The 14388-nt window shown below is 51.9% G+C and overlaps 2 protein-coding genes across 2 annotated transcripts; one reads left to right on the top strand and one right to left on the bottom strand.

Annotated features, from left to right (window-relative positions):
• Positions 1 to 218: 218 nt before the first annotated feature.
• On the top strand, positions 219 to 2583 carry ADO (2-aminoethanethiol dioxygenase). The gene has a single exon (XM_083441304.1). It carries the CDS (start codon positions 511 to 513, stop codon positions 1297 to 1299), a length of 789 nt encoding a protein of 262 aa, XP_083297430.1. The 5' UTR covers positions 219 to 510; the 3' UTR covers positions 1300 to 2583.
• Positions 2584 to 8040: 5457 nt separating this feature from the next.
• EGR2 (early growth response 2) lies at positions 8041 to 14173 on the bottom strand. Its single transcript, XM_083441208.1, has 2 exons — positions 11639 to 14173; positions 8041 to 10618 (listed from the first exon to the last, which is right to left on the bottom strand). The coding sequence occupies exons 1-2, from the start codon at positions 11814 to 11816 to the stop codon at positions 9321 to 9323; spliced, it is 1476 nt and encodes a 491-aa protein (XP_083297334.1). The 5' UTR covers positions 11817 to 14173; the 3' UTR covers positions 8041 to 9320.
• Between the last annotated feature and the right edge of the window lie 215 nt (positions 14174 to 14388).

The raw sequence follows: 14388 nt of genomic DNA, 5'->3' as shown, positions 1-14388 counted from the left end.
CTATAAATACTGTGAATAAATAAATATATGGTGTGGATGTTATATAAGAGACTGGCTGGGCTTAGAGGGAGAAATAAGGAAGCTGTTGGATGACACAATATTTGAATCTGCAGGAAGGGCAGAGAGTGCTGGCAAAGAAGAAAACTGTGAGTATATTAGTTTTGATATGCAGCTTGGAGTCTTAGGAACTTAATTATCTCCTCAAATAAACTAATGCAAAGGAGAAGGCCGGCAAGTTTTGCCCCATTAAAACCCTCCGTCCCCTTCAGCTTTCCTTTTTTAAAAAAAAAAAAAAAGGGATCCCCGTGTAGGTGCGTTTCAAGCAGAAGAAAAAAAGAAACTCCGCAGGGAGAAACGGTCGAGGAAGAGAACTACACTCCCCATAATGCCTAGCGGGACCAAAGGGGGGAAAGGGAAGCGGGAGGCGGAAAGCGGACGAGGCGGCGCGTGCGCAGAGCCTCGCACCATCCGCTGTGGGGAGGCGGAGGCAGCGGCGGCGGCGGCGGCACGATGCCCCGCGACAACATGGCCTCCCTGATCCAGCGGGTGGCCCGGCAGGCCCGCCTCACGTTCCGCCCGCCGGGCGGTAACAACAACAGCGGCGGCGGTGACGGGAGCGGGCCTCGCTTCGCGGAGAACCTGCACCGCCTGCAGCAGCTGCTGAACGAGGTCCGGGCCGAGGACCTGCGCCTGTCCCCGCGGGGCCCGTCGGCGGTGCCGGGCCTGGCGCAGCCTCCCGTCAGCTACATGCACATCTGCGAGACGGAGAGCTTCAGCATGGGCGTCTTCGTGCTGCGCGCCGGCGCCTGCATCCCTCTGCACGACCACCCGGGCATGGACGGGCTGCTCAAGGTGCTCTACGGCACGCTGCGCATCGCCTGCTTCGACGCCCCCGACGGCGGAGCCGGGGGAGCCGGGGCGGGAAGCGCCACCTCCGCGGGGGCGTCGTCGTCGGGGCAGCCCCCTCCTGCTCGCTCCCGCCGGCGCGCCCTGCTCCGCTCGCACCAGCTCTACACGCCCGCCTCGGCGCCGTGCCTGCTGTCGCCGCACACCGACAACCTGCACCAGATCGACGCCGTGGGCGGGCCCGCCGCCTTCCTCGACATCCTCGCGCCGCCCTACGACCCGGAGCACGGGCGGGACTGCCACTACTTCCGCCTGCTGGACGGGCAGAGCCTGCCTCCGCCCGCCGCCGACCCTCCGGGGCTGCCCAAAGAGGTGTGGCTGCTCGAGACGGCCCAGGCGGCGGATTTCTGGTGCGGCGGAGAGCCCTACCCGGGGCCCCAGGTGTCCCCTTGAAGGACCATCCCCAGACCCGCCGTGCTCCTGGCCTGAGCTGCCCGCCATCCGGTTTAGACGGAGGGAAGATGCGAGTCCTTTTCTCGTCCCCAAGGCCCGCCGGGAAGGGAGTGTCCAGCTCGCCCCAGGCCCCTCGACACACTCGCTTCCGGAGGTGCTGATGCTGCAGTTGGGGAGAGCAAAGCCATAGGAAGAGTCCTGTCCATTCCCTGGCCAGAGGCTCCCCACCCCCTTCTGAACTTTAAGCTTCCTTCCTACTGCTGCACCAACAAAATCCCCTACTTCCACGAGGGCATTTATTGGGAGGTATCTTGATTTGTTTTAGGGAGATAAGTCAGCATCTGCTGCTACTTCTGGTTCAGTTATTTCAGAGAGCATGAAGAACTCAACTCCACTGGCTTAAGGTGGAGGGGCAGATCTGCAGGCGACATTAAATGAAGAGTTAAGGAAGGAAAACAGGTCCCGCACCTACTCCAAACCCGCATTTCAAATGGTACACATAGAAGTAGGGTATTTTTTAAGGGTGGATGTTGCTCTCCCCACCTGCAGGCAAATTCCCAGTAGCACAACAGCCAACTCCTACTTGGCATACAAACTGAGAACACTTAAGGTGGGCACTGCCTCTTTTCTGGCCAAGAACGTGGCCTGAGCTGCTTTGTTGTGTGTGTGTCTCAGCTGCTTGGAGCGGAGACGGGAACCATCATCCACTCAGGACACATACTGTATTCCACAGCTCTTCCTGCAAGGAAGCTACTACAAAATCCGGAGCCTTCCTCTCCATTCTGTGCGTGCAAAGCAGTCAGGTGCCATTGTATTTATTCCTACTGGTTGCTGTGAAGATATGGAAGAATAGGTTTGGTTAAAAACAACAACAACTACACTACTTGGCTTAATTTAAAAATAAACTTTGGGCTGCAAAACCCCCCCTCTTTTTTTCCTTTTGCTACAGCTGAAAAAAATTAAGGCAATAAGAATTCTTCCCTGAAGCTTGCTAGTTAACTTTCCCTATGAATGGTCCAGTACTTTTCAGTTCCCATGTCAATTCAGACTGATGAGGATGTTGTCCTGCTCCTTCTCTCCTGGGTGGATTTGGGAGAAAAAAATGTGCTGGAAAGCCAATAATGATACTAAATTGGCTGGAGCAGAGAGCAGTTCGGTATATAACTGAAATTCAGGTTGCATCCTGTTCAAGGATGCTGCCAGGTTAGAGATTATCCTGTGGGGGAGAAATATTGTATTAAGAAACATGATTTTTAGATATTAAAAACTGAGAATTCCTGATTATCTGTTGTGCAATTCTTTAACATAAGGTGACACTTTTTTTCCTAGTGGATTTTGCTGGAAGATTCATTCCTATGTATCTGGAAGGATAGCATTATGTAACAGAACAACAGATGGTGTTTTTCGCAATTGGTGGTAATAGTCTTAGTTTCTGGCACATGTCTTGTATAGAATAGAATGGGGGGGGGGGGGGGTGAGTTGCAGGCAACTTTTGGCTTGACCACTCTGCTTTTATGGAAAAAATAATGATCTATACCTGTGGATAGACATGTAGTGAAGTAATATACGGTACTTGCCCCATTTAATATTTCTAGAGTTATTTTACAGAACTTTTATTAAAAGAGGAGGAAACAGGTGTTGTGGCTTTTCCTCCCCATAGCATGAGTGTCATTACAGGGTGGGAGGGGGCTTCTTTTCTGGATGCATATTGTCTATACTTCTGGAAAACTATATAATCCTGTTGAATTTAGTATCAGTTGTCCAACAAGATCTAGGTTATACTGGTATCTTGGCTATCAGTCTATTTCAGTGATTCCCAATAAGCTAATTACTGAGGACCCCCTATTTTTCAACAGCCCAGCCATGAACCCTTTAAAAAAATTGATAACTCTGTGGTAGTTACCTCCGCAAAGCAATTTTTTGAACAAAATGTGGAGTAGCTCCTATTAAGACTAGGGCTGAGCGATATCTGGCTTTCAATGTTGTGATATATCAGCAGCTAAACATCACAATATTCCAATGTCTGAAAACGGAGATCAGGTGTGGGGATGAGGGAAGGAGCAGTCACAGTCATGGTTGAGGGGGATGGGGGGGGTACATCAGGCTGCCCTCAGTGGGGCAGCCTGCGGTGGTAGCTAGCCAAAATGCACAAGATGCATGTCTACTGTGGCGGTGCTGCTTTCCTGCTGACTGAGAAAAGCTGCTCTGCCTCAGTGCCAGGGGAAGGTAGTGCCACAGTGCATGATGTGAGGGTGATCAGCTGCCCTTTTCTTCAGTCAGCATGAGGGAAGGCAGCTCAGATCAGCAGCATTATCGGCTGAGATCATTGTGTGATTTCAGTGGTGCCTTGCAATCAGCTGCCCTGTTCTCCCTTGTGCGAGGAGTAATATATTGCTGTGTATCGCAATGTGATTTCAAAACCGATTTAGGCCAATATACTGAAGATTGCACAGCGCTAAAACAGACCATAAAATTTGTGATATTACCATGCAAAAATGACAAAAAATTATTGGTGAACCACTGGTCTATTTGGTTCATCAAGTGCCATTCAACCTCTGTGCAACTCTTTTCATGTTTGGATAATTTGTTTCAATGTACAAGGTGGTAGTAGTTTGGTGTTTTCAAGGTCAAGGTGTGTATTACACAAGGATTTCAAATATAATTTACTAATGCTTGTGAGTTTTGATCATAACCTCCACAAAGATCATAAGAGAAAGTGCAGTATCAAATATCTTAGAAGCAACCCTTCATTGATGGTGGATTTCCTATTCTTATGGCAATCTCCAAACTCCTGCCTATCAGTATCACCTTTGTGGTTCTTTTCCTCCATCCATTGTGATCAGGTGTTAAATCTTTTGAAACAGTGGTGGTCTTTAATGTTGCAGCATAGGGAGCAGCTATGGCCACTTTGGCCACGTTAAACCAAGGCTGATTTGTCCCATGATGTACTGAGAGAGGAGGAGCGCAAAAGTGAGTATTGCTGAAATAATGATGTGCTGGGATGGATGGGAGTTGGAATCTAATCTAGCAGCATCTGGAGGGTGGCCTAAAGAATTAGCCTTGTGACTGAGCTGCTACTCATCCATAGTGTTCTGCCCCTGTATGCCGATTTTACCTGTCTGACTGTAGTCCCATTTGAGCTTTACTGAAAACTGCTCTGGAGGGTCCCCTGACCCCTAGAAGCAGCGGGGGTGAAGTGGGGCAATAGAAACCCCCTGGGCTAATACTTGTATAGACAGAAGAGGATCTCTCTATAAAATCGGCAGCGATGCCATGGTTTGTACCTTAGGAGGATTTCTATAGTTCATAGACAAGTACAGGTTGGCAAATTACTGCTGCTAATGGAAAAACCTGCTGCTGTGTTAAACCAGTGTTGTTACTATTAAAAACTCCATTCTTAAGTTGGCCTAACTTTTACATTAACCAAGAAAGTGGACACCACACGTTACCAGCTAAGTTTGAGTAAATGTGTTTCATAACAAATGGATTTAACACACATGAAACAGGAAAGCATGTGACGGTTTCTTCCTCCTGCCTGTGGAATCCAAAGTTTTTGCAAGCTGGGGTAGAGGTTTTCAAAAGAAACTTTGAAGGCGTAATCCACAAGCCACACAACCTGTAGAGCTATTTAAATAGTAAGGCATACACAATCTGTGACAGCAGGTGTGGACTGTTTTGAATGTGGCCCTGCTTAAAAAAAGTCTCCCTGCAAGAAGGCTATGCAAACCCTTTTCCCACTCCCCTTGGTTCAGCTACGCCCCCCCCCCCCCCCCCCGCTTCTTATCCCTTATACACTGAGTAGATTGCTGTGGTCTGTGGTGGAATCTCTCCTGCAACTGCCAAAGATCACAGAAGCCCCCTCCACAGTAACTCAGAGCAGGACGTTTAGTGTGTCTTCCGCTGTTCTGTAGAATAGCATTCCTGCCTAGATGCAACAGGTGCCCACTATGTACTTTGTGGAAACAACTGTTCCCTACAGTTGCTAATGTTTATCGTGCCCTGTTCTTTCCCTTTATCTTAGTCCCCGTCATCTTTCTTTTTGCTCTAAGCGCTCTTGAAAGACCAAAAGGCTGGCTCACACACACATACATACATACATACATACGAATCACACGACGACTGCAGGATCAAGTGAAGGCTTGCACTTGCAAAGGAGCCATCATAGAGCCAAGACCACAGAGAGAGCTTCCATATCTCTGCACTTTGCCTCAAAGGCAGGGCTTTTCAATGGGGTCAGCTCATGTATTTGGGGGCCAGCCACCAAGTGTTGAAGAAGTCAAGTGATATAAATGCCACGTGTTGGCCATTCTCATATCACTGTGCGTTTTGCAAAGTTCCTACAATTTCATTGCCGATAAAGCAAAAACCCAGTAATAGGACTCAGGGGTGGCACCAAAACTCTGAAATTCCCATGTTCAACCAGTGTACTAATAGCCACTTGCCTCTCTCTCTCTCTCTCTCCCTCTGGCTTGGCCAAAGTGAGTGCTTTTTCTTTATACCACATTTGGGATCCTCCCTGAGTGCTCTCCCTGGGCCCATCTCCCCTTCAACTACGGAGGAGCAGCAGAACCAGGGGGTTTCAAGAACCGGCAATGTCTCCTTGCAGTTGACTGACAACCCCAACCCAATGCTGGCCTAATGCCCCACATACAGTAGATAAGTGTGGGCAGGCAGCCAAATAAAAAGGTTAGCACGAAACTAATGTCTGTGGATTTATTTCCAAGACACAGAATGGGTCACAGAGTTATCAGGAGTTTCCACCACGACAAGATTCTTTACAGAGGGATCTGGCAAAAAGGCATTTAAGCCCGTGACCTATTTAAAGTGGCATTTTCCTGTGAAGCATGATGCTCTTTAAGCGCCCTCTCTGCAAAGCTGCAGACACCTTTCCTTGCCCATCAAAGCAGCTTTCTCCAAGTGGGCCATGCTTGGTCGGTGCGGTATTTATTTCCTGAGCTTGCTTAAATTAGCACGCCTCAAATCACGGAACAGTAATGAGTCAAAAATGCATTAACATTTCTATTTATTGCTTTGTGGGGAAGTCCTCAGTGCTCAAGTGCTACTCGGCTTGAGGATTTGGTTTACACATGCTCCTTTGCAAAAAGGACAAGGAAGCTTTACGCATGTTGCCATTTCGTGCACTTCCGGAACCTCGGGTCGAATTTTGCACGAGTCAGGAAAGACCTGTTGTGCGCACCTAACCTGCAAGATCTGAAATGAACACCCAACTTTCAAAGGCTGCGTTCCAAAGAACAACATGAGCTTTCACAAAGTGCTTCCAATGGACCAGATCGTTTTTCTTTGAATGGGCTTGTGCCAAACCTGCTACTTCAAAACATTCTCAAGTGACTTAGAAGGCTGCATTCTTCTGTGTATTTACCTGAGAGTGAGAGCCATTGAAATCAGTGGGACATACTTCTGAGGACACATGGTTAGGTTTGCACTACAGCCTGACTGCACTCAATAGGGCTTACTTCTGAGTAAACATGCATAGGAATGGCTTCCATATCTACCGTATCTCCAGGCTCACTAAATTAAGTTTCATGGTTCTTTAGATCCAGGCCATACTGTGTGGGGTATCAACACTATTTCAAGCCGTGTGGATGTTGCTACCAAATACCTTTGCTGCAAGCAGGCGAAATTGCTAGGAGGGTGACACAGCTGAAAGTGTGAAAGTGCAATGGCACAAACTTGGCTGTGGCACTATTCAGTCTCACCATTTCAAAGCAATGCCCTTTCTATCATCATCATCATCATCACCACCACCACCACCACCCCTGGTGAAAACTTGCTAGGGGGAACAAGCGTAAAGGAATTCCATAGGCACTGGGAAATTCTTCTATTTGCATATAGTGACTGCACTTACCTGTAAGGCCCACTGGATACAATGAGTAGACATATACAGAATCAGGCCTGCACTTTTCCCACTGAGGCTGATGGGACAAAATGCATCACTTTGGCTGGGTAGTACATTAGGTCTGCTTGATACACAGGAGTTGAAGGGAGCAGATTTGAAAACATTAGACACTGATTTAAAAGGATCGTCTTGTGAAAATAACAGCCCTAATTCAGGCCTATCTCATCATTTCGTTTTTTGATCTAGTGACGATATAGCAGGACAAGACAGAAAAATGAAGGAATACCTTGCCCCATGAGGCACAGTTGGCCACCCTCCCTCACTGTTTACTTTCACTGGGTAAACATATTTTTCTTCCAGCAGGTTTTCCACACAATGTTTTCATGATGCTTTAACGGCTGACCCTGTTTCTTTTCCAGTTGTCCCACAGCGCTTTTTAGGAATTGCAGTTTTAGGCATTGCAAGCAGTCCTGCGTATGTACACTAGAACGATGTGATAAACGTTTTTTAACAGGTGGATCAATAGATTCCATGGGATCTTGGGTAGCAAGCCTAGAATGGGGAATTCAAGATTCTACCCGAAGACAGTGGGAATCCTATTATCAACATAGCCAGCTTTAAATTCAGGTTAACATGAAGGCAAAGACATTCATGTTTGACGTGTTTGACAGAGAAAATGTATAAGCAGAACCAGGAGGTAATGGATAGAAACATTAAAGAACCAAGCTACTTTTCTGGCAGTCGCTTAATTTTTGTCTATGAAGGGGAATTCTCAAATGTAGGGCTGGAAATCTCTTCCTGCCTCCATCCCTTCTCCAGTACCCATGACTGTAATATACAAGTAGTTCAGTGTGTGGGATACTTCATAGTAATAACAGGACAGGTTTTTTCTTTGCACAAAACATTTATTTACACAACGTTCATGACAAAACCACCTTTCTTGGGGGGATGGCTCCAGTTAGTGGTTGTGCCTTTTTAAGGCGGATCGCTTCTATTTCACCCATTGTGCAGAAGCCAACAGCTTCTCTGTCAGCCGTCTAGAAAGATTATACACATCCTGTGATCCTTCTGTTTTTATAAAAACAAATCAACGAACCAACGAACCAAAATATTATTTTCTACAAAAGCAACACTTAATAATAAGTCACAAAGGAAAACCCAGTGCATACAAAAATAGACTTTCTATGAAAAAATCCAAATATTAATAGGCAGAAATATACAGCTATACTAAAACCCAGGGAGCTGATGATAAATCTCTCTCCCTCCCATCCCACCCCACTGTGCCGTGATTAGTAAGGCAACCGATTCGCCATGCAGCCACGGAACCATTGCCTACATCCCCAGAACAAGGCACCAAGGACAGTTCAACACGATTGCATGCAGCCAGACACCAGAGAAGGTATGTACAGTCCCCCTTGAAATAAGTTAAATAAGTCTCCATTCAGTCCTCTCGCTTCTAACCCTCCTCACCCTGGGAGAACAGTGCACATTGCTTTTCAAAAGAATACAGACCACAAAAGGTGGAAATATACAGTGGAGGGGGAGGAAATAGTTATTTTAAATCTGGAAAGTACCTCCCCTACCCCCACTATTAAGGCCAGATATTGCCCCCTGCCTCCTGTCCCCCTGCCCTGTCCCCATTGCATTTCCGTTTTATCCAGGGACGCATTGGTTTTGCATGCTTTTCCAAGTAAACAGTGCTTGGGGGCCGCTGCTTAATTAGTTGCATTTAGACTGTTAAAACGAAACGAAACAAGAAAGGTTTCCATCTTTAACAACGCCGTGGTGCGTGCGTGCCGGAAGGGGTGAGGAGGGCAGGGGTTGAGCGGCTTTGGCAAATAACAAGGGATTCTTGCTGCTGGACTCTTGGGGGGCTATAAAGTGCACGTGAGAGTCCTCCCCTCCCCAACTCTCCCCACGGGAAAGGTACCGGTCTGTGCTAAGAAGGGGCGCTTCTCCAAGTCCAGCCTGACCCGATCGCTTCCTGCGGTTTGTCCAGCAACCCGCTCCAACAAGCATGAGGCGTGGAGAGCGGGCGATCCTTTACCGGTTACCTGCCGGACGCTGCCCACCGACGGCGGGACGGGCGGATCGCAGGAGGCGGCGAGGCCCCCTCACGCGCAACGCGAGTCCGTGGCCAAAAGAGGGCCCAGAGGCTTCAGGATCAGGGCGTCCGGGTCCGAGAGGCACACGAGGTTAGAGTGGCGCCGCTGCCGCCGCCGGAGCACATGGAGCCGGGCGGAGGCGCACCGGGGCCCGAGGCGGAGGCCGATCCCGGGCCGGAGGCCGCGTTGGCGCCTTTGCGCTCCTTCTGGCGCAGGTGGATCTTGGTGTGGCGCTTCCTCTCGTCGCTGCGGGCGAACTTCCTCCCGCAGAAGTCGCAGGCGAAGGGCTTTTCTCCCGTGTGCGTGCGGATGTGCGTGGTGAGGTGGTCGCTGCGGCTGAAGTTGCGCATGCAGATGCGGCACTGGAAGGGCTTGTGGCCCGTGTGGATGCGGATGTGGCGCGTCAGCTCGTCGGAGCGCGAGAAGCGCCGGTCGCAGCCCTCGGCCGGGCACGGGTAAGGCCGCTCGTGCACGGGCGTCTTGCTGGGACGGTTCGGGTACTTGCGCGGGCGCAGGATGGGGCGCAAGGGCAAGTGGGCCGGGCTGCCGTAGGCGCCGGGCGCGAAGCGGGCCGCGGGCCCCGACGCCGGGCCGTCGCCCAAGCCGCCAGGGGGCGCGCCCAGGCTGAAGCTGCGGATGGTGGAGAGGGGCGTGAGCGGAGGCGGGACGCGCACCGAGTCCAGCGGGCACGAGAACGGCTTCCGCTCGACGGCGGCGCCGTGGAGGTCGCGCTGGCTGCACGGCGGGGGCGGCGGCGGCGGCGGGAAGAAGCTCGGGTAGTCCTGGATCATGGAGAAGAGGCCGCCGCCGTCGGCGCCGGATGGCGTCCCCGCCTTGGGGGAGTGGTGGTACGAAGGGGGCGGAGGGTAGGGCCCCGAGGAGGCGGCCAGGAAAGCCGAAGAGCCGTCCGGATGCGCCTGCTGCTGCTGCTGCTGGGAGTGGTGGTGGTGCTGTTGCGGCTGGAAAAGCTCCCCGCAGGCGGAGTAGGGCGGCGGGGGCGGCGAGTACATGTGCTCCAAGTCTCCGGCGGTGGGCGCCATGGCGCAGCCCAGCGGGTTGGGAGATCCCGACGAGGCGGCGGACGACGAAGTGACCGAAGACGACGAGGGGGCGGAGGAGGACGAGGCGACGGCGGACGACGACGACGAGGGGGCAGCTACCCCCTGCAGGATGCCGGCGCTGACCAAGTTGAGGATGCCGTCGGCCGGATAGCAGCCTGCGCCGGGGTACTGCGCCGGGTCGATGGAGAACTTGCCCATGTAGGTGAAGGGCTGGCCGCGCGAAGGCGGCGCGAAGCCGCTGCAGGGGTACGGCAGCTCCAGGGACCGTTTGTCGCTCATGTCGATCAGGCCATGATCTGGAGGGTGGAGGGGAGAGAAAGGCGGGTCAGCACCGGGGGCCCCGCGGCTCTCCTCGAGGGCCCGCGGGCCAAGCAGCGCCCGGGCAGCGTCTTCTCCCTGCCAGGGCAAGTGAGCATCAGTATCCGTTCCATGCCCACGCAGACACAACACGGGGGCCTCTTGCTCACGGATCGGTGGGGGTGGGAGACTGGGGGCGTCGATTTCCCCGAGGGGAGAGCGCCTTTCAAGCGGCGCAGTCTGCGCCACGTTTGAAAGTTCGTCAGCCCTAACTTTGGTGGCTTGGATTGAGCAGAAATTCCCGCGCAAGGGGTAGGAGTGGGGCGGAAGGGGTTTTTTATCGACCGAAATCCCAAATAAGACACATTTCACTTTCCCACACTACATTCACTTTCACTGCAACCCACAAATCCCATTTGCACTTTTTTTGGGGGGGGGGGTGAGTTACCCCAAAACACACAACCTTAATCCCACTGATATGAACGGGAATCCCCAAATTATCCTTTTCGCTCTTGACAGTAAAACCGACTCCAGCGCTCTCAGTGGGCGTCTTGTGCAGTTAGTCACACAGTTAGGTTACCCCCGATTAAATACAGTTCTGTCGGCCCTATATAAATGTCTGTTACTAACTGTGGGCAGTTTATTTAGTGTAGCTCTTCTCAAGGTTAGGGAATCTCTTCCAGTTTCAGGATACTAGTTCCAATTTAACACACTAACAACCCCCCCTAAAAACCCGTCCTTTTCCACTCTTTAAAACTCCAGTTAAGTCAGTGGGATTTCTCCAGGGCAAGAGAGGTTTGCAGCTTCCAGCATCCCCCTGCCCCTTGACACCTGTTTGCACATGCACAGAGACCCAGTTTTCCTTCCACTGAAACATCATCAGCCCCAAACTCAAAGTGCTGCCCCTCCTGCTCCCACCCCTCCCACAAAAAATACTCTTGCCCACCAACAAAAGCCCAAAGATCCGGATCCAAAAAGGTCGTTTTGGGAAGGGGCTCGCGGGGGGGGGGGTGCCTTACCTCCTGTCACACCGCTCAGCTGGTCAAAGGGTCCTCCCAAGTCACCATTAGGAAAGTTGATCACTGATCCTGGCAGGGTAGTGGCGATGTCCTCCACTGAGTAAATGCTTTCAGGGAGGTGGTGCACAAGCCCACTCAGACTGACTGGGATTTTGTCTACCGTCTTGGCGGTCATCATTTGGTCCACAGACAATGGAAACTGCCCTGCCTTGCCCGTGGTGTAATTATTGTGCAGGGAAAGGGGAAAGGGTCGATTCTCCTCCAGTAGATAGATTTGGTTTGGTTTTGGTTTTGTTTAAATCCTATGTCTAAAGAGAGGCTCTTGCTCTGCCTCCCTCTGATAACTGCTCTGTTTCAAAGCCCCGGGAGTTGCTGTAAATGTTGTTGTAACAGTCGGTGTCCCTTGCAGAGCCCGTTTTAATCAATTGCAGCTCTCGCTAGATGGAAAGTCTTGCTCTAAGTATTTATTGGGAGGCCGTGAATGCCCGCTACGTCACTGCCCATATAAGGACTGAGGAACGGGGAAGGGCGGCCGGGGAGGCTCGTCACATGGGAAATTAGCATGGCGCGCCTGGAGTGGCTGCATCCCCGCCCCTGCTTTCTTTCTATTCCGTGCAGAAGAAGCGGCAAACTTGGGCATAGCATGGCAGGGGCAGCGGAGCCGCGGCGTGGCTGCCAATTTCGAGCCGGATCTCCGGCGCACGTGGCCATCGGCGTGGGGAAGGGGCTGCGGCGTGGGGGACCACCAGAGATCGCTTTCTGCAGCCCCCGGGAGAGGGATATTCCGGTTGCTGAGCCCCATTCCTAAAAAGGCGAGCATCCGGCAACGGCGGGGCTCCTCCCCGACTGCCTTTTTGGGAGTCCTTCCGGAAACTTCAACTTCGGAAAAAAGAAAACACACAAGCGCACACACACGGGGAGCAGATCAGATAGCCGTCTAAGCGCCCCCTCCCCCCGCTCTCTCTTCTGGGCAGCTCCTAACGGGCCAATCGGAAAAGAGCTGCATTCACCAAGCCGGATTCTATCCCACTTCCCACCCCCCGCACTCACATACACTCCCAACTTAATTTTTCTGAATTAGTGGCGGAAAGATGCGCCGATAAGAATGAATGAGTTAGGCGGCAGCTACTTGGATGGAAAACTTGCGCGCGCGCGCGCGCTCTCCGCTGCGCAAGTGGAAAGTTGCTCCGCCGCGGAAATAGAGAGTGAGAGGTCTGCAGGAAGGGGGAGATTTGCCAAACGGGACAGAGCGAGCGGCTGCCGGTTTTGTGCCAGAGGCGAGTGCGCGTCTCGACGCTGCCGCCGCCGCCGCCACTGTTTATATCCTCTCCGCGACCCGCCCGCTGGGAAACTTCATGTGGGCGATTCGGGCTTCGTAAAACACCGTCCGGTTCCATCTGGAGTCGGAGTCAAATCCACACAGAACACCCGCGAAGCAATTCATGGGGTGTGGGTGCACTTTAGATGACAATGACAAAAGCCACGATGAGTTCCATAAATGGGGGCAGGCCGCCGTGGGCTCCTAGGAGAGGCCCCTCTCTTACGCACACACTCCCTCCTATAGATCCGGCTGGTTTGCAGTATTTCAGATGCTCCCACCGACTTCTTGTTGTTTGGACTTTGTTCTCTTTGTCCCGCAGCTTCTTCCCGTAGTCTTTTGTGGGCGTGTAGGTTCTGGTGGTGCTAATTGCCCACGAGTAAGGGGCAGGCGCTCTGCATATGCTCAGGAGCCATATCCTCGCGCTCCCGCGCGCACATGTTGCAGGCTGAACCTTGGCATTCAGAGCAGACCCAGCAGGCGCTGACTCGCAGCTTAAATCAAGGTCTGCTAATGCAGATTAGTCACCTCTTATCTCCCATGGAGCTGCCTCGGATTTCAACCTTCAATCCTCCTCATTTAAAGGAAGTGGAGGGGGACGCCACCCTGTTGCAGCGCTTGAGTTTTGAGAACCCGTCCTCATAAAACACCGGATTACAACGCTTCCGTGGCGGGATCACAGCAGATTAAGGCTGCGAGCGATCCTATGCGCTTGTGTCCTAGGAAGCCATTTGAGCCCAGTGAGGCCGGCTTCTGAAAAGACGCGCGCGGGATTGCGCCGTGAGGGGTTTGGAGACCGCTCTCAAAATTTCCAGCACTTCTTTTGCAACGGGCCTTTCAAAGCAAACCCACACCATCTCCCCTTTTTATGGCTGATCTCGGCAGCAAAGCTGTAAAAGGGAACCGCTTTTTGTACAGGCCAAAAGCCACCCAACTGTGTTCTGCCCACGGAAGGGCTACGCAGCCACAAACCGTTTGCATGATCGCCACGTAGTGCCCCTAGAATTAGCAATAGTCGCCGGCGGGAGCACTAAACGAGTGCTTCCAGAGTGACAGGTGTTGATGATGGGCTGGGTGATCCGCATATAGATGCAAGCGAGCACACGACACCCTTGGCATGCAAAACGCCACTGTCTATTCCCCCAGCCCATTTTATCCCAAAATCTGGTTTTGGGGGTCGCCCTGATAGCGATATGTCAATGTCGGTTAGCAAACCAAGCCCCATATAGAAGTAAACACCCCCCCCCCCCAAAAAAAAAACAACCCAGGCAAAGTACTGTACTATACTCTCTAAGTAATGGAACATGGGGCCTTCCAAATGCTTCCGGACTACAGCTCCCATTCCCTCCGTCTATTGATCATGCTGGTCGGGACTGTTGGGAGTTGGAGGCCAGCAAACGCTGGAAAGTCACGGCTGCCTCAGTCTCGCCTT

The sequence above is a fragment of the Podarcis tiliguerta genome (genome assembly GCF_965153285.1).
Source record: "Podarcis tiliguerta genome assembly, chromosome: 5".
NCBI classification, from domain to species: Eukaryota; Metazoa; Chordata; class Lepidosauria; order Squamata; family Lacertidae; genus Podarcis; species Podarcis tiliguerta.
Note: the sequence above shows the minus strand (reverse complement) of the source record. Positions and strands in the feature narration are given on the sequence as shown.